The 23,075-nt window shown below is 36.8% G+C and overlaps 1 protein-coding gene across 5 annotated transcripts in view; it reads right to left on the reverse strand.

The window, feature by feature from the left end:
* The window catches only part of LAMA2 (laminin subunit alpha 2), a 362,981-nt gene that overhangs the window by 207,031 nt on the left and 132,875 nt on the right, over window positions 1–23,075 (reverse strand). For all 5 annotated transcript variants that reach the window (XM_065833304.2, XM_065833299.2, XM_065833305.2 and 2 more), the window contains exons 5-11: window positions 17,284–17,463; window positions 15,327–15,416; window positions 13,013–13,130; window positions 11,184–11,362; window positions 9,683–9,782; window positions 3,286–3,446; window positions 43–183 (exon numbers count right to left, since the gene is read on the reverse strand). In XM_065833304.2, the coding sequence (XP_065689376.2) occupies window positions 43–183; window positions 3,286–3,446; window positions 9,683–9,782; window positions 11,184–11,362; window positions 13,013–13,130; window positions 15,327–15,416; window positions 17,284–17,463 (969 nt within the window). The remainder of the gene's footprint in view (window positions 1–42; window positions 184–3,285; window positions 3,447–9,682; window positions 9,783–11,183; window positions 11,363–13,012; window positions 13,131–15,326; window positions 15,417–17,283; window positions 17,464–23,075) is intronic.

The following is a 23,075-nucleotide window of genomic DNA, read 5'->3' on the forward strand; positions in this document are numbered from 1 at the left end:
CAAACCCAATGACATAGACTGATAAAGTATGATTTTTCTTACAGTGCTGTAGGTAAGGTGGGAGTGGGTGCAGACGTTTGTTTTGCCAGAGCAGAAACATTCCTCGCAGCCTTTGGGATTTTTTTGCTGCAGATTGAAGAAACCTGGTTTGCAACGATCACAGTTTTCTCCTTCAACATGTTCCTGGAAATGCACATTAGAACATTACTTCAGTTGTCGCAGATTAGAACTTGAGTTCACAAGTTTTGTACTCTGCAGGAGAGTATAAATGAAGGACTACAGAGACACTTATAGGAAAGACTATTCTTATTTGTGAATATTAGTAGCAAATCTTGTACACAATAAAAGTTACCATGGCTGCACATAAATAACAGAACATAGAATTTGGACATTATAAGATTTTTAATTTTTCTTCTACATGAATGGACTTGCCTGATTTCAGTAAATAATCTAATTTATCTCCTTTACACTTAGGAGAGTCAGAGGGGAAAGAAGTATGGGACACAACATTACAGCCTCAACAACTGTAGTCTGTAGGTTTGGCTGATAAGATCTGTGCATGCCCAATGATGCAAACTACAGGTACATTGTATCAGTTGTACCAATCATTCAGCACATCAGCTTTTCAGTGGTCTATCTTTAACAGCTGAATTCAGGCTAAATCCATTTCTTCTTTCCATAACTACATGTGTTTGCCAGCCATGCAGTCAGGTCTGCAAACTCCTCCCCTGCAGAAAGCAAGGTACTAAACATGCATGAAGAATTCTAAACTTAGCATTTGGTAATTACAGTTTTCAGAGAAAGCATATGTTGTGCTTTAAGTCCTGTTAGCTTACACAATAAATCAATTTGTCCTATAGGCAAAGACAAAGCTATCTTTTCTACAACAAGTATGTTGTGAAAGGCTCATGCTATGTTGCTGCCTTAGTAATTCAATATTTTTCACAAGATATCCTAGAAAATTCTTTCCCTTTCAAAAGCATTATGTACAGTCTCTTTAATCCTGGACACAGTTCTCTATGGTAAGCACACAGAATCAAATTGTTAGCTACACATTCAGAGAATGAACACAATATAAAAAGCCTGCCCATGCTGTGTAGTCTGTGATTGCTTGAAATACACAGCTCTGAAGTAAGTTCACCCAGCTACTCAAGCCTCATATGATAAACAACGTGGGTAACCTTTGAGAACTCAGAGGCACCCAAATGCTCTCACGCACAATTTTGATAACTAGGTCCCTGGTCCCAAAAGTTTCAAACCTTGCTGACGTGCTTAGTGTGTACAGAGTGTGAAAGGTAAAATAATAAAGAAAGAAAAAAAAAAAGAAAAAAAAGGTGGTGGGGGGAGCAAAGTATGTGTTTACATTTAAAGTTGTCCTACTCTGCAGTCACAAGCATGTCAGCAGTGAGTAAACCTGTATAATTCTATTGAGTAGGCAGCAAATTCAGTGAATAATAGATTTATAAAACTCAAAGTCAGAAAGGAGATCTAACCTATCCTTCAGACAATGAAGCGATGTTTCTACAGCCTCATTTACTTCTGAACCTTCAGAAAGTTCTCTGAGATAATTAGTGATAAAACAGGCATTTCTACCTGTCCCTCACCTTTTCGTACATCAGTTTACTCTGGCTAATGTGGTAAAGATAACAATCTAATGCTCATCGCATTTTACTGCTTACAGTTAGAATCGGTTTTCAGCAGTCAATTTACTTTGCAAAAAAACTGTCTTTAGTAAATTTAGAGCTCATCATATGTAACTGAAAGATGTGATTAAAAGAAGGGAAGCATTTTTTATTAAGATCTGTTATTAACTTGTCCAGACATCCCACTTTATTCTTCATATGGAGCATAACTAATCTGATTATTTCAGTGTCCCTTTGACCATAATCTGCTTTGATTTGAATTTGAAGATTACTAGTGAAAATAAATGTGTATGTATCTGTATCTCAGCTATCTGCAAAGAGTATCATTTGTCTCCCACAAGCACTTAAAAAGGAATTAGAGGAGCAGAAAGGAAACAAAGAATGAACAGCAAGAGAAAGTATATATATTGTGGACTCTCTAGGATAGGAACAATTATCTCTATTCCATACTTGTTCATTCTGGTTTGATTGTACTAAGAGATCAGTTTGGCATTACACAAATAATGTCATAAGAATAATACCCATTCAGCATGGTTATCTTGTATTTGGCATATGACATCACCAAAGCTCCCTTTCAACTCAGAATATAGCAAAAGCACCCCTTTTCTGATCTCCTAGACTTGATGTCTTAAGGAATTAGAGTTGTGTTATGGATAGATTTCTGACAGAGAGCATGTGTCTATTACATAAAGTAAGGACAAGGTTAATTCTCTGAGTAGATTTCAGTGCTATTTGGCTGTCACACCAGAGCTTTATATGTGTATGCAGCATGAGCTGAAGTATGGAAGTATTTTTTCTACATTCTTGTACATAAGGACATAACGTAAATAGTTTTAAATTCACATTTGGGTCTAATTCTGTTAATCAAATGCTGGAAGGAAAGTCGCACAAGTACGACACAGTAAATTGTCCTTTGGGCCTATTTGCAGTCACTTACTAAACAGTGACTTAGAGAGCACCACCATTCCTAAAGCACTTCTGGTAGCTATGTATTTTATAAGGTGTGGATGTATGTGTTTTTAGAAGTTTTTTATTTCAATATTATATCAATATATAATTTGCTGGAGGTACATGAAAGCACACAGAGAAAGTAATTTTTACATTTTCTTCCTAGAAATTAAATCATCCTAGACTAAGAAAGGCAGCAAAGAATGCTCTCAGTTTGGAACTTAGCGAGAAAAGAGGCTTATATCACTAATGACAACTCCTAAAAGGTAAGTTTTTTGTTTGCTTTAATACATCAACAGTTCATCTAGTTTTCTCTTTTGACATGATATTACAGGTTAGTTTTAGAGCCCATAATACTTTAAACATACAGTTTCTGATTAGATGAGGATATAAGTTTGAAACAAATGATTCACAGGTTTCTTAAGTATCTTTTCATTACAGATTTCTAAAGATTTGTATGAATGGCAGCAGGCTCCTATGTACCTATGTTAATTGCAGTGAATATTGAGATGGCACAAAACAATCTAAGACTTTACAGGACCCAGAACATATGTTCTATAAGAAGTGAATACCATAGATGCTAGCACAGCTAGGTAGGACAGTGGAATGCTGTTGTGTGATAGAAGAAAACTAATTGCAATCTTTCAATATTTTTAGTATTTTCCTATGAATTAGAAGAATTTGACAGCCATACCTTGCAGGTGCAGGGACCTACACAAGGGTCAACATTCACACTGCCTTCCAGGGAGCAGTTGCAGGGTAGGCACTCAGGATATCCTGTATAACCCAAGGCACATCTATTGCAGCTCTCTCCTGCATAGCCAGTCTTGCATAGACAGAAACCAGGCAACATATCTATGGGAAGAGGGAGAAAACATACAACATATTTGATTTATCATTACTCTCATCAGCTATATGTGTTAGAGTGCTTGAAGCAAGACCTTTGGTAGGTGTAATGTAAGGGCATTTACTGTGGGTCACACCATACGTCTATTTAACTCAACATCCTGTCTGAGAGAGGCTAGAATAAAGCATGTAAGAATAGAGTAAGTATATAGTGATTTGAATTCTGAGCTTCTGAGCTTCCAGAAATCTGCACATTAGAGATCTCCTAAACTGAAACTTGTCCCTACTTCCTTGTATCTAATAGTCCCGGAAAAACTTATCTTCCATTAATTCACCTAATCGCTACTGAATATGCTTCTACTCTCAGAATCCATAGAACCACATTTAGCCATGTGGTGCGTAAGAAAACACTGATGTGTGTTAAACCTGCTAATTCTCATATCATCGAAAAAAGCAAGTAACTGTTCCCTAATCACTTTCTACATGTCATCTGTGATTTCAATATGCCACTATCACATCCCACATGACATTTTTGTTTCATACACCAAAAACTCCTAAGCCTATTTAGTATCTCCTTGGACAGAAACTGCTTTGTATGGCTGAAAATCTCTGTTGTCCTCTGCATTGTTTCCAGTTCTAATAAATTATTTAAGGAGAAGGGAGCACATACTGTGGGCCTGCAAATGGTTTGATGTTTTCTTTTCACTTTGTTTTTTAAACATCATAATATTTCCTAAGACTCTGTTGGCCTTTTTGACTACTGCTGAGCCAGCACTGAACTGATACATCCAGGGCACAGTCCAAAGTAATTCTAAGAGCTGTTTCACAGCTGGTAGTGCCTAATTCAGAAATCACTGTAATCAGTGTAAAAGTAGAACTACTTTTCTCTGTGTTCTACTTTTCCTTTAATTGCTACAGAAATTCATGTTATTTTACTACCTAGCCACCGACTATCTTGAGATCTTTTTGAACATTTTACAGTTCTTTCATTTTTCTATGCTAAAAGATTTTGTACTTGCTCACTTTGTCACCTGCCTAGTCATCCCTTTTCTAGGTTAAATATTAATATTTTCAACAGTTCATACTGATCATCACTGTGAAAATGGTCCATTATTCTTTTAAGTCTATTGATTCTTAAGTACAAATCCATGAAAGAACCTTTCCTCCTTCTTCTGCTACATTTTCTTTCATGGTCTTTGCTGAAGGATCTCGTCGAAACTTTTTGAAAATTGAAATACAATATTAATCAAATGAGCCTTTGTTCACACGTTCATTTAATCCTTCAAACAGATTCATAAGGCACACTGTCCTCTGACATTGAGCTTCACCCATTTTTGCCATAGATCAGAAGTGGTATAAATCATTTATTGTAGTTCTACTGATTTACTTGTTTCAGAAACCAGATCTTCTGATTTTAGTTTCCTGGAACCCTTTGTCTTTTTATTACAAATTGGATAAACAGTTTCTATTTATTTAATATTAATTTAAGTTTTTTAAAGTATTAAAACCTACATCTAATTCTTCAAGAAATGCCATTTTAACTAAGTCCAGAAGCCAAGGATAAATACCCTATATGCATCATGAATTTTTATTCTTCATTTATCAGATTGCTCTAAATCTGCCACTTCTGTCTGAGACAGTTTTTCGGACTTGTCCCCATGAACAAAGACTCCCAAGTGGGAAATTCCCTGAGCTCTTCTATTCACTGATAAAAAGAATTAATCTAGCTTTTCAGCTGTGTCCTTTCCTTTCTTGAGATCTCTGGTTATAACGTCATTACACCTTAATCATATTTAACTCCTGCTGAATTTGAATGTCTAGCAGTCTTTTAGATTCTGATTTATCTGAAGAAGTACTTCTTAGCAACATTTAAGCATTTAGCAAATTATTCCTTAAAATATGTGTATGTGTTACTAAGAGTACAACTTCCCAGAATCTGTCACAATTTATGTCCTTTTCTATTATCCTCAATTAGATACAACTTCTGCTTTTTCAGGGAGCTGCTTCTTTATTGTTCAAGTAGATTTTTTTTCTAGCTTAATCATGTTGCTTGAATCATTTTGAACTAGGGGAATGCATCTTCTCTGAATATCTAATACGCAGTTTATAAACCCTATGCTTGCCATTAGCAATCTTGGATTCTTCACCTGGATTTTCTTTTTAAAGGTTTCCGTGTTTGGATTAAGCTGTTTTTTAAGGGAGGTCTTCTCATTCCTACAAGACTTTTGAATTTGACTGCCCTTCAAAAGGAGAGTTTTAAACCAGTTCCTCATGCATAAAAACAGAGGTGCTTCTCATTTTATGGTTTCTCTAACTAGCTGCTTGAAGAAGCATCCACCTACAGGAGTTTTTAATGATATTATCTCTTAATCCATACAGTGATAAAATTCAGTCTGTCTTCTCTAACCTTGCATCCTCTTTGATCTCCTGTAGCACATCATATTGACTGTCACCTTCTTGATCTGTCTTAATTATATACAGAATTTCAATCCATGAAATTTCTGTGTTACTCACTACACATGAAACAATGTGCTTCATGGGTTTTGATGCCTGTGGCTGAGATGACTCTCAAATTTCTGAATTACCCTCCTCCCCATTAGCCACCGGCAATGCTCCACAGCACAGCAGTCCTCAGGCTCTTACTCAATCTGAGTCAATGCATCCTAGCTGGACAATCTTGTCTTACAAGAGACACTTCTCTCCCTTCTAGATGAAAATACCCTGCTGTATATCAAGGCTCAGGAGGAAAAGACACATGTAAGTCTGGCTCTTTAGAAGTGAGTGAATCTTATTTGAAAGTTTCTCTTGATAGACCTCACATTCCACAACAGACAGAGGAAGGTGTAGAGGACAGTAACCGTCACATATTTTTCCAGCTCTTACACTTGTTGATATGGTTAGCCTGTGTATTTTATCGGGCTCAATGCCTTCTTTCATTTTCAGAACTTGCAAGATCTAGGCTCTCATTGTATCACACAGTATGTACATTCCTGTCAGCACCCCACTGGTTACCTTTGACCAGGTTTCTGCAGTGCATATTATGTCAACAGTCTAATTACATTTCAATTTAGGGCAGATGTTTCAGTTTTGTTTTTTGCTGTTGCTGCAATTAAATAACATATCAGCATCTTCTTTTGCTTTTGGTCTGTTACTTCCTAGGCCTTGTTTGAAAAAGACTTTGTTGAAGCTGTTATTCCCTGGTTTCTACCTGAATATTATCTTTTTCTGTCCTATCTTTGAGTGTAGAGAGGCTTTGAAAGTTCATCCTAGAGGAGGAGTCATCTTGAAATATGAATGTTATCAGTCACTTTTCTCCCAGTCTATCTAAATTGCACAAAAATAAATATATACAAAAGGACACACCAGGCCCTTGAAAATATCTGCAATCCCAGGACCAGTCTTCTGTTCAACAGTGCATGACTTCAAAAATGATCTCATGAAGTCAGTGGGACTGCTTGCTGAGCAAAGAATTATGAAGCCTGAATAAAGATGGAGATGTCTGGACCTTAGTTATCCTACAATGTCTGAGAAAATTTTTCAGCAAAAATAAATATTTGTCATCGGGATTACAATGTACATAAGGCAACAGGGAAAAAACTTCATCACATGGTCGTATGCAGCAAGGACCAAGTCACAAAACTGCCAGTTTTCAAACCTCACAGCTCCTGCAGGTGCTTAAAAGCCAAGTAAAATGACTATTTGATAAAATCTAGTCACTACAGCTTGACACAAGAGTGCTGATTCACTGAGAAAGCCTAATTACTGGAATTCTGAATGTATAAGTTCCACATTTGCTCTGTGTGGACAATTACAAGTGTCGCAATATCAGCAATGGTCAAGTTTACCTATTATTAGAATGGATTGGACAGGGGTGGACAAGTTCAGTTTTAAAATTATTGCCTTTCAGTTACAAAACCTAGAGACATTTTCATCAGTTTATTTGATCAATACTACAGTTTGCAAACATACTATGATTTACTATAAGTTTCTGGCTCTATCTTTTCTATATTGCTTGTAAACATATCACATTATGTTGCTATGAAAGAATATTTGAAAAGCATTTTTGAAGATTTAAAACCAAAATACACTATACAAGCTAGAATAATAATATTTCATTTCAGAATACCATATGAAACACGTAAGGACAAATTTATACTAGGCTGATCAAAATAGAAATTATACATGCTTAATATGCAAAAGTACTTATTTTTCTCCTGAAACAATGCCTGGTCAATTAAGAATTGACTTCTTCCTGCCATTCTCTTATCTACTGAAACCTGATGATGACTACAGGACGCAGTCATTTAAATCCGCTTACTGAATGTCATCGATGTACCAGTTATGGTATTTGCTACAATTTTCCATGTTAACTGTTGCTTACCTACAGTATTCAAGCACACAGAGAATGTACAGCCTCCAGTTTAATGTTCCTCAAGAACTTTTCAGGGTGACTTCATATCCCCAGTGATCTTCCTTATTATCATATTTCCATTTTACTCTAATGTTTTTAATCTTCCTGACTCATTTGTCTACCACACATTTAAGAAGCATATCCCCATCTTACACCAAGCAAACAATTTATCCTTAAACAATCAACCAGCTAACTCTGAGATGTATTTCAGTCTACCCAGTGTTTATTCATTCTGGTTCACAGGTGAATAGATTCCTTCAGACAGATCGTGCTTTCCAGCCTTTCCTTTATGAAGGCTCCCTGGTGCTTCAAACCCAACTGCTGCCCAGGGTGAGCAATAAAAAGAATTTTATCTAGGTATTGAATATAAATTTGAGAAAAGAAAAAGGTAAAATTTTATCTGCTTTCAGGATAGTTTTATGCTAAAAATTATATCCATACCTGTTCTTGATGCTAACATTTTCCATTACCATAAAAATATTTTAATTTTTTCTTTTGAGGAGAAAGCTCTTTCAACTAGCATTATTGTGTCTTTTCTGTTGAATGTTACAGTCACAAATCTGGCTCACTGGTCCAAAAACTAGAGTCAAACACGGTGTGCAAGAAGTTTTCCCATTGTGTTGGACCTCATAATACAACAAGAAGTAAAGAAAAGCAAATGTACAGAAAGAACAAGGAGCAAAGAATAGGACCTTTGTAGGCAGAACAGCTACAAAGACCAGTTACATGTAGAGCTGACTTATTTTAGTTCTTGTTGTCTTAAAATAGGTAAATAAAATAAATATCAGAATTGTCTTTTTTTAATTTTTTGACTTTGTTTGTCACTATCTGAATCTATTTAAATTGGAAATAAATTAATTAATTTTCCCAGAGTCAAGTCTGGTTTGCCCATGAGAGTAACGGGTAAGCAACTTCCTGGTCTTTACCTCAACTTGTCAGCTATTTCAACTCATTTTCTATCATGCCCTGCAGAGAAGGGCAGTGAGAAAGCAGCTGGGTGGGCAGTTGCAGATGGCCACGGTCAACTCACCATAACTACAACTTTGACAACATCAGTGTGATTTTATTGAACTGATGAATCAGTACATGGCTGTTACAGTACACTTTACACCTCTGGACCCTGTATTTGCATCTCGGCTATGCTGCTTTTATGTTCCATTGATCTGTATTCCAAAAAAGTTTGCTACAACGTATTTTGTCAATTGATTGTAATTAGCCCAAATAAAACACCGCTTAAGAACTGATCTTGAATTTTGTTGCTATCTTCCTACAGTGTTTTCAGAAGTTTGTCAACAAAAGAACCAGAAAAATCTGGCAATCCATTCTTTCAAAGCACAAGGAAGCAGTGTATTCTGTTTGAAGATGGCTTTATAGGGCGATGGTAAGCAGCTTGCAATCCTACACGAACAATATAGATGGCACATAAATATGCACCTGTCAAACTGATGTTTTTCTAGGTTTCAAATGGAATTATTCTTAGAGAGGAAAAGAAATTAAATCATTATAGCTGCACTAGTTTTAATCTCTATCATAAAAGAAAGATGCTCTTAAAAAACAAAATTCTCCAATATATTCCATGGGGAATATTCTTTCAAATATACCCAAGTTTGCAAGCCATGAATCTGAAGAAAGCCTCAGCAAATTTAGGAACAAAAAAAATCTAAGTTTCCAAAGAAAAGTACAATAAGAATGCAGGTGGTTTATTGTTTGCACGAGTAAATGTAAAAAAAAAAAAAAGTTTATTTTTTTTAAGAGATATCACAGATGTGTTTCAGCTTTTCTTCAATCATTGCTGAACTTGACCTTTAACATCACTATCTTTTAAGGATCTTACCTCCTTCTGCATGTTTCTCATCTTTGACACAGGTATCATGTAAAGACCCACTTGGATCACAGGAACACGGCTGGCACGGATCTGGGCTATCTGGTAACACCTATTTTAACAAAAAGATTACAAGACAAAATCTTATCTTTCATAATTGCAGACTTCTTAAACAAAAAGTGGGAGAGAATGACTTCTGTGTAGATAGCTGGCACTTCAACAAGAGTGAGATGGTTGCTAAACTGCCCATGCAGTCTAAGCATTAAACTTACATTTTAGATTTTTATTTAGAAATATAAGTGATTTAGATGATGCAAATATGTTTTCAAATAAAAAACAGGCATAAAGATACTAACAGACCCTTGCATTATTAAAATCAATAAATATAATGAAATAGATGTTAATAATTCAGTGCCTAAAGTAATATTTACAAATAGTTCAGTTATTCTGGTCAACATGATTCAAAAACCTAACTAAAGTTCATCGGTCTAGAAGTGAACAAAATGGGTAAGTGAAGAAAAGTGAACATTAGACAATGGAACAATTTCCTTTTGTTCTTGAAAAGGCTACCTCAACCAAACTTAAACCTTAGCCTAATATCACTAGAAATTCTCCATGGAGCAGGTGTATACACATACTATCAATATGATATAAACACACACATATACAAAATCCCTATTACTTGAATGATAACCTGATTCAGAGGAAAAAATCAAGTGCTCTGTTGTTGAAGAGATCAGTACTCCTTTTCTCAAGCTCTAAGGCTAAAACCTGTATATCAGGGAGAATGTAATTGTTATTATTTGCTGATGTTTTCTGTGTTTGAGGTTTGCAAACCAATCAGGCTAAAGGCTATGATTTACCCAACTAAAACTATACAGACAAAATATCAGGAATTTAAGCACACACTAATAGTGCAGATGTCTAAAGCACAGGCACAGCCCACATTGGCAATACCACCTTATGTAAGATTCACCTTCTGACAGCTTCAATTTAGACGAAAATATAGCCTTATATGATGAAATACAGAAAAACCCAACAATTCCTACAGCACCGAAAATGAAAGGCATTCATGAAAAACTATAGTATTTCAGTAGTTATTAATTCTACATTATATTTAAAAAAACACAAATTGCAGACTCTCTTTCTCCAATATCAAATATAGCAATATTTCTTTGATCTTTGACAATAAATCTCAAAATTCACTACCGAGGCAAAAGTTCTGTTTACAAGACCACATCCTCCTTTAAATTAAATTAAATTGAAATAGTAGCTGGAGGCCCTGACCTCAAGTGCAGTCCTCCATGTCAACACAATTCATTTCATATTTCTGTGAGCATTAACTTTACAGATTTCCAGCTGTGAAAAGCAACTGCTACACCAACTGAATTAGAAGTTAACCTTCATGAAATGGCAGTCCAAACTGTGTCATCTCTTTTTTAATAACTTAAATCCCCGAGTCATGGTTTCAACAATGGCTTTACAGTGACGTGACAACGGAACCCGCATTTACCCCTTTAGGTCTGAAGTAACCATCAATGCAGGTCTCGCAGTTTAGGCCACTGGTGTGGCTCGTACAATTCACACACACGCCACCCCCGATGTATTCCCCGTGGACATTCAAACTCTGGTTTCTATCTGCAACATCCTGATCGTAGTAACACTCCTCAGTCTTCCCATGGCAGTTGCAGGCTAAAAGAGACGGAACTGTGTTAGTGAACACTTTCCGGATGGAGGTACCACACTGTTACTGAACTGTTAAAAAGACTCATTCAACATTTGCTCATTGGTGCTGTGTACATTCTAACCAATAGCACACCCAAGCATCAATTTATGACTAGCTGTAAAAATCAGCCTGGTCCCATCAGAAGCACAGCCTGGAACTCTGTATATTGTATCTTTTTCTCAATATTTAGCATGGGGGAGTATGGAAGTTGACAGATATAGTCTAATTATGTAATTATGGTCTTCCTGTTTTGTTTTAGTGGGTTTTTTCTCTTTAAATCAATTGTTCAGAAACCTTGTGATGGTTGCATACACATACAGTTCATGAAAGAGTCAGCTCATTTAAAATAGATAAGGAATTACAAGAAAAGCAGCAGAATGGTATGAGTAAATTAAAATAATTTCCATGGAAGCTGAAAGACATCCTAAAAACATTTGATTTGCACTCACACACATAAGAACTGGGTCAGAACATAGGGATTCCCAGTCTTAACGCCTCTTTAGAAGTTCAGATTTGAACTCTTAGGCTTCAGGTCCACATGCAGGAGGGCTAATCTAATAATCTCTTGTTGTGAAAATGAGGTAGCTCGCTCTCTCTCCCCCTGCGGTATTAAAACATTCATTTCCACAGAAAGAGAAATTCAAAGCTTGTCAACATTGCAGGGAGTCATTCTCCTCACATCTGAACCAGATCCCAGGGAACTGTTTCCACCATGAAAGTACAATTCACCAAGGGCTGAACATTGTACAAGAAGTGTCTCTCAAAAATTAAACAAGAAAATCAATGTACCATGATTTCATTCCACAATGCATTCCCAGTGCAGACACAGTCGCTCCTGAAAAAGACGTCTGCGGCCAAACTTTACAGGACACAAATAAAGTATTACTACTGTTTCTTTTAACTTATTTTGAACCACTCATGGTAAAACTATAGGTGATATCCTATAACTGAATAAACACTTATATTTAGTGGAGCATTAGATTCTGTTATGTTCAGAAATACAAGTGGTATGTGACCTTTGGAAGTAAGATGTGAAAGTTCAATTATAACCATCCTTACTACAGTAAATCTGAAAATTAAATTCTTACCCTGTGGGAAGGTGATATTTCAAGGTATGTTTTCATTTCATATTGGAAAACTAGATACATTGTTTTTTCCATAAAAAAATCAGAAACTCAAACTGCATTTTGATCATGTAAAGTATTTTGTTTCAGCGAGGCTGAACATTATAACATGTAAAAGTGCCATTTGTACAAAAATCTTTCAATTAAAGCTTAATATAATTAAAAATATGTAAAAAAGATTTTTTATTTATCAGGATACAATCCTGGTATTAAAAAAAAATATATATATATATAAAATTAAACAAGTCAAAATGAATTTTTTGTACAGTATTTCACCAGTATCAGCATGTTACATAAAATACTCTGAGTTCAATAAAACCATAATTCTACATGTAACTTTCTCTTTTGAGTCAGTTTGTGTAAGTGAACAAGAACTGATTCATAAATGAATGCAGTTAGAAATGAAATTAATTGCAAAATTACATAGGACCAAATTTCAGTTTTCACCAGCAGTTCCAATAAATTTTCTCTTCTGTACCACATTCAACTTACGTTCACATTCATGCTTAACCAGGAAAGTGCCAGCATGCCAAGGCTTTTGATTGAAACCAGGACAACACCGATCACATGTCTCTCCGCATGTGTTGTGTTCACACTGACAGATAGATTTCTAATTTAAAAGAAAAACAAATATTTATACAATGTGACGATTTGAAGAATCTGTCCATGTACCTAATCTGCATTACAGTTCAATTTATGAAAACATTAACATTAAGAATTGCTATACTCTGTAGTTCCTCTGTTTATTCATTTTTATTTATTTATGTACACTGCATTCACCAAGTGAGAGACAAAAGAGTGTGTTTAACATCTATAGCTCTGCTTTAAGAAAACTGCCTTGAGGCAAAAGAAAACAAGTGGCCAGAGAATCTAAGAACACAGGAGAATCTAATTCCAGCTGCGTGAAGAAAGGAGGAATGGGAGAATGAAAGTTCCTCGATACAGCAAATAAGACCAAGTGCTGGTAGTCCTCAGATACAGCTTCACATTACAGGACAACCGTTCATTCTCCACCCTCCCCTTAGATGCAGCAATCCTGCAGCTGCAGAGTGAAATAAGTGCTGTTGGCAGAACCGATAAAAATTGACTTTTCTTTTAATTTAGCATTGTTTTTTACTACATGAGTCAGCTCACCATGTAAACTTCTAACTGCATGACTAATTCTATGTGAGGGATAGCAGGAGTTTTTAAACTAATAAGAGATGAGAACAGGACAAGCCTTTCAGTCACGTTTCAGTTCCTCAGATCACCTTAGTCCCAGCTTAGTCCCATCATGAAAATATTGCTGTAGGGAACACCCAAACTCTCTCAGCCACAGACGCAGATTTGAAAAGATAAAAGAAACCGTAGTTTGGAGAAATGATGAGCAAAAATTGCCTTCCCAATAGTTATCCAGTGGAGGGGATTCTCTGTGGTCCTTGTGAGCCACTCAAGGTCAAAGCAGCAAGCTAACCTGGAGAAATTCTATGGCTCACAGGTCAAAGCATAAATCTTTAAGGTTAAGGTTAAGGAATGCTTCAGAAAAGCAACACAATAAATTCAATTAAGTTTATTCCTTGTAACGCTAGGGGGAAAATTCATTCTGCTAACAACTACAGTCATGATGTTTATAAGCCAAAACACACCTAATTTGGTAGGGCTCAGTCTAAAGAGTATCCCTGGAGAGCTAAACCAAATACTCCAAATCTCTTATGGCTTCAGATGTTTCACTTAAGCTATTTTTAATACTAGTCAGACAACAAATGCATATTTGTCATCCTGCAAAACAACATAGCACACTTGTCCAAATGCGTTTATTTTGTCTAGTAGCAAAAGATCTGAAGTATTAATTAATCATAGTAATAGCACTTATTTTCTTAGGTCTAATTCTAACAGATGCACCGAGACAATGCTGCACTTTGGTAACTGAGGCCATCTAAACCAATAGTTTCGCACTTGCTATACACATCATCACAGAAAAGGCTTGGAAGGATTAAACCAAGGAGTCTGTACGATTTTTACAAGGCTCCATGGAAACTGCTTAGAACTCTGAAAGACTTGCTCCAGTTTGTTTTGGGTTTTTTTTATCAATTCCTACACAATGGTTTAATGTCATATACAAAAAAGATTTTCTGTTAAACCCTACAAAGCTCCTACTTAAGTGAACAGTAGATTAAGAGGTCCCACACTGTGGCACACTAATAACACTAGTAGCTTGGAAATTCTGTGTTAGTGATAACGTGTGCATAGATTTGGACCACCAGTAAAAAATTATATTCCTCTTTCAACTGTATTAGTTATGTGTTTATTCATGGCAAAAAAAAAGCAAGCTACGAGTTGGAAGAAATTATAAGCAGCTTATGATTTTCTAGACTAGCTTGACTGATCACTCAATATTTCCCACATAGTAAATGCGCTATTCTGGAGCCAACATTTGTTTGTAAGTATCGATTAAACACTTGACAATCATTTAGGAAACACCTTGATTAATATCAACATGGAAAGGAAGACTGACTGTTAGTTCTCATCTCTACAGCTGCATAACATAACCCAAATTCCTGTTGTTCCTAGGAAACTTTCAATATGGAATGAATTACCTGAAACTTATTCTTTCAGAGCAACCCTCTGCTGACATCATATGAATGTTTATTATTCTGGCTGCTAGCACTGTTTCATCCTGGCACTGCTTCTGACTGTTCTTCCAGGTGAAGAACAGATATAAATTCAGAGAACTCTGAAGAAAACCAAGGGTTTTTTTTCTCATGTTCTGCCTTATGAATAAAGCACATTGAAAAAAAAAAAAAAAAAAAAGAAGAAAAATACATACATTGGTCGCTGGATCCAGTGGACAAGCCTTTGCATGGCCTGAACATATACACATGCCTCCAACAGAGATATCTTTTATAGAATAGTAATACTGTAAGACAAAACAGAAATTGAATTGCTAAGTGGATTGTAAAATGCAGGTCCCAAACTTCAGAATTCATTTCTGATGACAAAACTGTCAGGTCCTGTTTTATTTCTTTTTTGATCTATTACAAATATAGTTGACAGTGTAATCCAAGCTGTATCTCGATCAGCAGATTCAGGCTTAGTGAAAGAAAGGGCATAAAGTGGTACAGTTCTATTTGGCTGAAGTCACAAGAGCCACATCAATTTATACACAGCATACACCAAACAAGAATAGGAAAAGGCTATATGCACACTGGATAATGAAAAGTCAAACGCCACAGAATTTATTCCCATCAGAAAACATGAAAAGGAAAAGGCATGATGACAGGGAGAAGAGACAGGCTAGAACAAAACCTTAGAAGGAAACACCTTTATTCACCTTATCTGAGTCTTACTTGGGCATTCACTGGACTGAGGGAAGAACCGCTTTTTACTACTGGCCTCTAGAATGACTACAGAATAGTCTTCATTACTGAGATTTAAATAACTTTTGACTTGTTGCTCTGCCAATTTGACCATTTGACCACTTCTATTTTTCCTTTGGTGGGGACTAATACCCTAACCAGAAAGAAGGTGGAAAGATATTTACGCTCATATATTATGATATCTGTGAAAAGTAGAATCTCACATGTAATCTTCTCCATTTTCATCTGTTTTGGTGAGGGTCCTGTAACATCCTAACAATTGGCTAATCAAAACCAACATACATTATCTGCAAATATTGCTGTTTCTGTGTTCAACCTCTTTTTCAGATCATTAATAAATACATCAAACAAAATGGGAACTCATACAACTTACAGTTAACCTTCTACCACACAGAAAATTTACCATTTGTGGCCACCCTTTGCTTCCTGTTTTGTGGAATAGTGGTTTGTCTAATGTCTTCTATAGGAAAAGCCAGACAAGCATGGCAAGTTTCAGCTGCTATTTGTTCTTTCGAGAACAGCCTCGTGGAGAGATGCCATACAGAAGTTACTTTTATTTTTTGGTTTGAGAAATCTGTGGATCATCCTGCATTGGGTTTCATGAGTATACAGTGATTTTTAAAGTGTGAATTCAATTCTTCTGTTTCTGTTCACTTAGAATCAGATTATTAAATGTGCACTGTTATGTAAACATGCAGTTTCCATGATCAGTGAGGCTGCAATAATTGCACTCAACTGGAAGGGTTTCTGGGTTTGTAATACAAATCAGAATGGCACATTCCAAACTTTAAGGAACAGACCACCCTCCATGTATTTAGAGGAAGAAATGGAAACCAGAAATGGGGAATAGGGGAAGCAAATTTTCTTTGCAGTTATCCACCTGCACTTTGCTGCATCTATTCTTTTAAGATAAAGCACAATGTAAAATTTCTACTGTTAACAATGATATAATAATGCTTAAAGTGTTGTATTCAGGCCCTACTGCTATTTATAGTACCACTAGCAGGAATTCTACTCAAAGTAAGCATTCAAGTACTCTAAGAGGTAGCAAAGCATTGAGCAGGAGAAGAGGTAAGAGGACACTATCTAACAGTAACCACTTGCCAATTACCTGCAGCCAAATGTCTGCAGCTAAAGGATCTGTGTATTTATGTTAACAAGCATGTTATGTATGATACTAACCCCAGTAAGCAGAAAAGATGAAATTGTTATTTCTGTTATAGAGAATATAACAAAATACTGTGAAGAGGGAAATCTCAAATACCCAGATTTCGACAGATAGCAACATGTATTCATCATCTCCCGAAATTTCCTATTACAAATAAAGGCAGGTACAGCATTTAGAAGTGTAAGAGAACATATTGTAAGAGAACATACATGCATTGCTACTGTCTTGCCAGAACTTACCCTCCTTGTAACAATGGGATCAATTTCATTTGGATCTTTGTGTGCGAACATCATTAAATCAGCATTTAGTGTCCGAATCCTCTGAAATCTCAGGCGAATAAAGCGAGCAGATGTGAATTCTAGTAATACACGTGAAGGATCATCAGCACTAGGCCGCCCATTGATTAGAGAAGTGTGAATCTGAAGAGAGAATTATTAAAACAATCAGCAATAAGATGACAGCAATGCTGCCACGATTATCCCAACAAATATCATTAAAAACACTGTGTGAATGGCTTTATAAATGTAAAATACCTTCTTTATTTAAGAAGCAGATTTCCCCCATTCCATGTACCCACAGATCCCAGTTATGGAGAGGCTTTACAGTAAAAACATTTTGAGCAAAGGAAAGTCATCAGCTACAGAAAGACTGTAGCACAAACTGTGTACATGTACTTTGGCCCTACAATAGTGTTCATGCCTCAGGCAACTCATTTCTTCTCCTCTAATCTAAAACAAGTATTTTCAAGTGATCGAACAACCAAAGGGTGCAAAACTTATGAGTTAAAGGAATGGATACTTGGAATGGGACTCAGAATTCAACAGGGGTCAGTTTGCACATTCTAGTGTGGTCATCGTCAAAAGATTTTTGAACTAGATGTTTTTTCTAAAGCCAGGATAAGATAACTTTTGAAATACTCAAAACTACAATGGCTAGATGAGAAAAAATAAGCATTCATAGACATCTCCCCATTCCCACTGTCTCTTTACACAATACATCATTTTCTTTGAATCTTGTTCTCAGCAAGTTGAAGCAATTTCCTGGCAACTGTTTTCACCTTGTCCCTAAGGAGCATTTTTATCACCTCCAAGAACACTGTTCAGCATTTGTTTTTCCAAAGACACTACCAATCTCTGCTTACACTGTGGTTTCTCTAAAGACTGCCTGCACTTCTCTGCCTGCCTATCCTAAACTCTAGAAATCTTTTAGGTAAGTGTGTTCTGCGGCTCTTTCACAAAGAGACTTCTCTGACCCCAACTGCAGCATCAAGGGCAAGGCAACAAAATTAGGCAATCTTCTTCCCCTCCTGCCTTCTTAGCTGATCATGGCATACATTAGCTGTGAATCAACAAAATAAAACAGATGGGATGCTACAGAATTGTTCTTGGAAAAAGCCTACAAGAAGAAGAATGTCAGGTATAGCAAAATATTGTTAATGAGCACCTAGGGGGAGGGAGGAAAGAAACCATTAATTTTCCCGCATTCTGAAGTGTTAAATTTTAATTGGGGCACTTTTATTACAGGCCGGTACACCAAAAGAATGTTCAGATGCTGAGCCAAATGTGCAGAACATTAGAATGAATAATTATTTCTTCTTTGCAATGAACATGTTGTGCACCTTAGCTCAGTGCTCTGAGAGTTCAGGCCACACAGCTGTTTCCTATCATTGAATGTGATCATATTATCACTGTTTTAGGCAAACAGCTGCCCTCAGAATGCCAGCTGGCACACACTTAGCAGCGGCTGCCTCACACCAAGGAGAGACACAGCAAACCTGCTGCTCCCAGCAAAGCAGCAGCTCTTCCTTTCCTGGAGTTTTTCAGGTACCGAATAGAAGGCTTAATGAACAACTGCTGTCTTGCACTGGCCACGTGACATTATTAACTTACTTATTTTCACTGCCAAGAGGGAAACCCTAAAGCTCATCACATGCATCATCCTGCTCTACTCTGTCCACAGGTACACAAAATCACTGGGAGCCTCTCTGCCAGTCCTGTCTCATCTAAGTATGAATCAGCAGCTCTACGCTTCTGCCATTTTATCTCCAGGAAGAGCTGATATTGCTGCTTACTCCTGAGATCATAACAACACTCTCTGAGCTCTGACTCAGTTTTGCTCCTGACTACAAGTAATTAAATTAAAGGAGACAGTTGGCTGGAAATGAACAGAATAAAATGCTATGAAAAAGACAGGGTACAATGGAAAGATTATACTAAAAATCCCAGAGGAAGCAAGGAGGAGCTCCTGAATGATAAACGGCTGGCTATAAGCAGGACAAAAACACATGACCAGAGAGAGCAAACTGCTCAAGTCCCCAGTGAAAAGAGAGGAGACCATGTGTGGAGACAACTTCAAAAGAAGCCTGAGGATGGTGGCAATAGGTCCGGTGGAAATTGATAGATCTTTCCAAAAGAAGCAAGATTTTAGTAGGAACACATGTCTAAAGACTTCTTTGAATATTTACCTGTGAGCAAGGAAATAATTTCTTTTGAGTGTTTTTTCACACTGTCACCTCATTCCTTTAAACAGGATCAAAGAGACTTCTTTCTTACAGGCATCAAACATAGATGGGTTACAGTAGAATACTAAAGACTGAACTCTGATATTGCAGAGATAAAGAAGAAATATACGCAAAGCAGTTCAGAAAACATTCCCTAGTTAACCCAAAACAGCAACAGCACCATGGCTACACACAGCATGGCAGTCAAAAAAAAATCAAGCTTTCAGGGGTAGGGGAAGAAAGGTGCAGGCAAAACCCATGTATCAGAACAAGCAAGTGCCCACAGAGAGTCCAGAGTACAAATCACAGACACAGCTTGACCCCAAATCACACAGCTGACAAACAGTCATATCTTTTGATTTACGTTGTTTAAAAAAGAACAAGCTTAGTCTTAAGACACTGATAGGTAAAAACCTCACCATCTCGGAGTAATAGTTTTACAAAATTAAAACATAAATTAACAAAGTGAAACAAGAAGCATCCTTTTCAGAATAGAGCATCATTTTGAGAAGTTTCATGGATCTATCTACCAGCAGTCCACCTATTTGCAAGGTTGAACTAGTAGACATGATGACTTCCACTTACATTGTCTTTTATGCTTGTGTTTAAATGTTTCACAATTTCATTTTAAAACAAAAAGAAATATCGCATGATTCCTGAAGTGCAGCTATGTCTTTTGTGAAATGTGGCACATGTTCAAACACATACACCAAAATGACACTGAGATTAGGAAATTAAAACTGGGTAGTTTTATCAAAATGAATCTGAAGGGAAAAATTTGCAGAGGCAAAATTAATTACTCTAAATTATTTTTCCTCCTCTCAACATCTGTGTTTAAATCATTAATTTCTCCCTAGAAACACTTAGAATCAACTTGAAGAGTGTCCAACTAAATTGTTCCTAATCCTTGAAAAGAGAATATGGAAGAAACTGGGAGTACTTCGGGAACATCTGTCATTAATCAGGGATAAACAGTCAGAATTTTAAATAACTTATTTTAAAGAAGTCTGCATAGAAATCAGATTTATAATATTTTCAATATGACTCTTGCAATGAGACATCACCGTGTTTTTCAAAAGCATGTTTTCTCATCTCCCTCCAGAATCTTGCACCCATTTGTAAGACATTCTTCACACAACAGCACATTTTCAGACAAGACACTAACACAGTCTCACCCTCCAAACTTTTTGAATCAAATCTGAAAACTTTTCCAATGAATGTAGTTCTCAACATTTGTCTACTGTTATGTCACCCAAGATTATCATAGGACTTCACGTATATGCTAAGGCATCAAATCCTGTACTAGCTGTGTTGTACTGCAGTATGAGACACATGGGAGTTCTACAGCAGAGTTAAGATCCAAAGCTGAGTCTACCAGGAAAATATTAATACTTTAATCCACCCATTGAGCTGCTACAATGTGGATAATCCAAGTCCCCATGAGGGAATAACCCCAAATTTTGCTCAGGTTTTATGGAGAACTTTTATTTACCAATTCCAAGATTGAGGTAATCATCATTTTGGATTCTAAATGAAAGTGATGTACATTCCAACACTAGAAAATTTTTCCTTAACAAATTTTTCCAAGATTATATTCCAACAAATAGGATCTTTGGAGGAAACAAGCATTCCCTTACAAACATCTAAATGCTACCACAATGAAAGCCAAACTCTCATTTTGTAAAGTGATTTTGAATGGTATCTGATTTGTCAATCAGTTCAATAGTCAGAACTATTCCAGCAAAAGGCTATTATGACCTTTTCCCATAGCTGCATTAGCAACTGTATGTTCAAACAGATTATATCACAGAATCATAGAATAGTTAAGCTTGGAAGGGACCTCCAGAGGTCATCAGATCCAACCTCCTTGCTCAAGCAGGGCCACATAGAGCCAGTTGCCCAGTACCATGGCCAGATGGCTTTTGAATATCTCCAATAATAGAGACCACACAACCTCTCGTGGAAACCTGTGCCAGTGCTTCCTGATGTCCAGGTAGAACCTCCTGTGTTTCAGTCTGTGCCCATTGCCTCTGGTCCTGCCACTGGCACCACTGAAAAGAGCCTGGCTCTGTGCTCTCTGCACCTTCCCTACGGGTATTTATACACATCGACGAGATTCCCCCTGAGCCTTCTCTTCTGCAGGCTGACCAGTCCCAGCTCTCTCAGCCTTTCCTCATAGGGGAGACGCTCTAGTCCATTAATCATTGGTGACCCTTCCTTCAGTTCTCTCCAGTATGCCTGTGTCTCTCTTGTGCTGGGTAGCCCAAAACTGGACACAGTACTGCGGATGTGGTCTCACCAGTGCTGAGCAGAGGGGAAGGACACCTCCCCTGACCTCCCGCCAATAGTTTGTCTAATGCAGCCCAGGATACCATCGAGCTTCTTTGCCACAATAGCACATTGCTGGCTCATATTCAACTTGGTATCCACCAGGAAACCCAGGTTGTTTCCTGCAAAGCTGCTTTCTGGATAGGTGGCCCCCAGCATATGCTGGTGCATGAGGTTGTTCTTACCCAGGTGCAGGACTTTGCACTTCCCCTTGCTGAACTTCATGAGGTTCCTGTCAGCCCATTTCTCCAGCCTGTAAGGATCCCTCTGGATGGCAGCATGACCCTTTGGCATTACCAGCCACTCATCCCAGTTTGGTGTCATCAGGAAACTTGCTGAGGGTACACTCTATGCCATCATCCAAATCATTAACGGACATGTTAAACTACCCAATAGTATATATTCAAGTTAGTTTAATTACCAAATTATATATCGTCTGGATTCGGTTTGGAACCAAAAGTTCTATTAGTTATGTAAAAAATGCACACTCTAGTTAAATGGAAAAACAGAAAAGCCACTTTGTAACACCAAAGATCTACATAATTAATATGTCCTGTCTCCAGCAGAGGCCAGTAAAAAATCATTAGGAAGGAATATAAAAAACAGGGCATTTAGAGAGAGATCTCTCTGATACAATATCATCACTTCCTCTGAATGAACAGTCTAAATGCTTCCTGAGCTATAGAATAAATCTGAATCATAAGAGTTTAATGTCTACCAATTGCCCTTTTCTCTATAATTAGTTGACTCATTTTTTCCACCGTTGTGCTTTTCATCACTACAGACATTTGTCCCAATGGAAGGAAATCTGTTTCTTCTAAAAAAAACCAAGAAAAATAACTTAGTTTGGTGAGGTTGTGGGTTTGTTTGTTTATTTTGTTGTTGTGTTTGTTTGTTTGTTGTCTCCTTTTAAACCTGGAACTCAGATCATAAAACATTTCAGTGACAGTGTTCAAGTTTTTCATTTGAGGAATCATTTAGTAGTCATTTTTGAACCTCAGAAAGATGTTTTTTTCAAAGAACTGTTGAGGATGCTACAAGTTCTCTACTCTGAAGATAATTTAATTCAACACTAGCCCAGCACTCATGTATAATTATTTTTTTCTTACATGTATTACTTTGCTTTTAGCAACATTTATTTTTCACATAATATCTCAGTCCATTAGAATGTCTGGACCACGTCAGAACTAAGAAACCTATCTA

The sequence above is a fragment of the Patagioenas fasciata genome, chromosome 3, assembly GCF_037038585.1.
Source record: "Patagioenas fasciata isolate bPatFas1 chromosome 3, bPatFas1.hap1, whole genome shotgun sequence".
NCBI classification, from domain to species: domain Eukaryota; kingdom Metazoa; phylum Chordata; class Aves; order Columbiformes; family Columbidae; genus Patagioenas; species Patagioenas fasciata.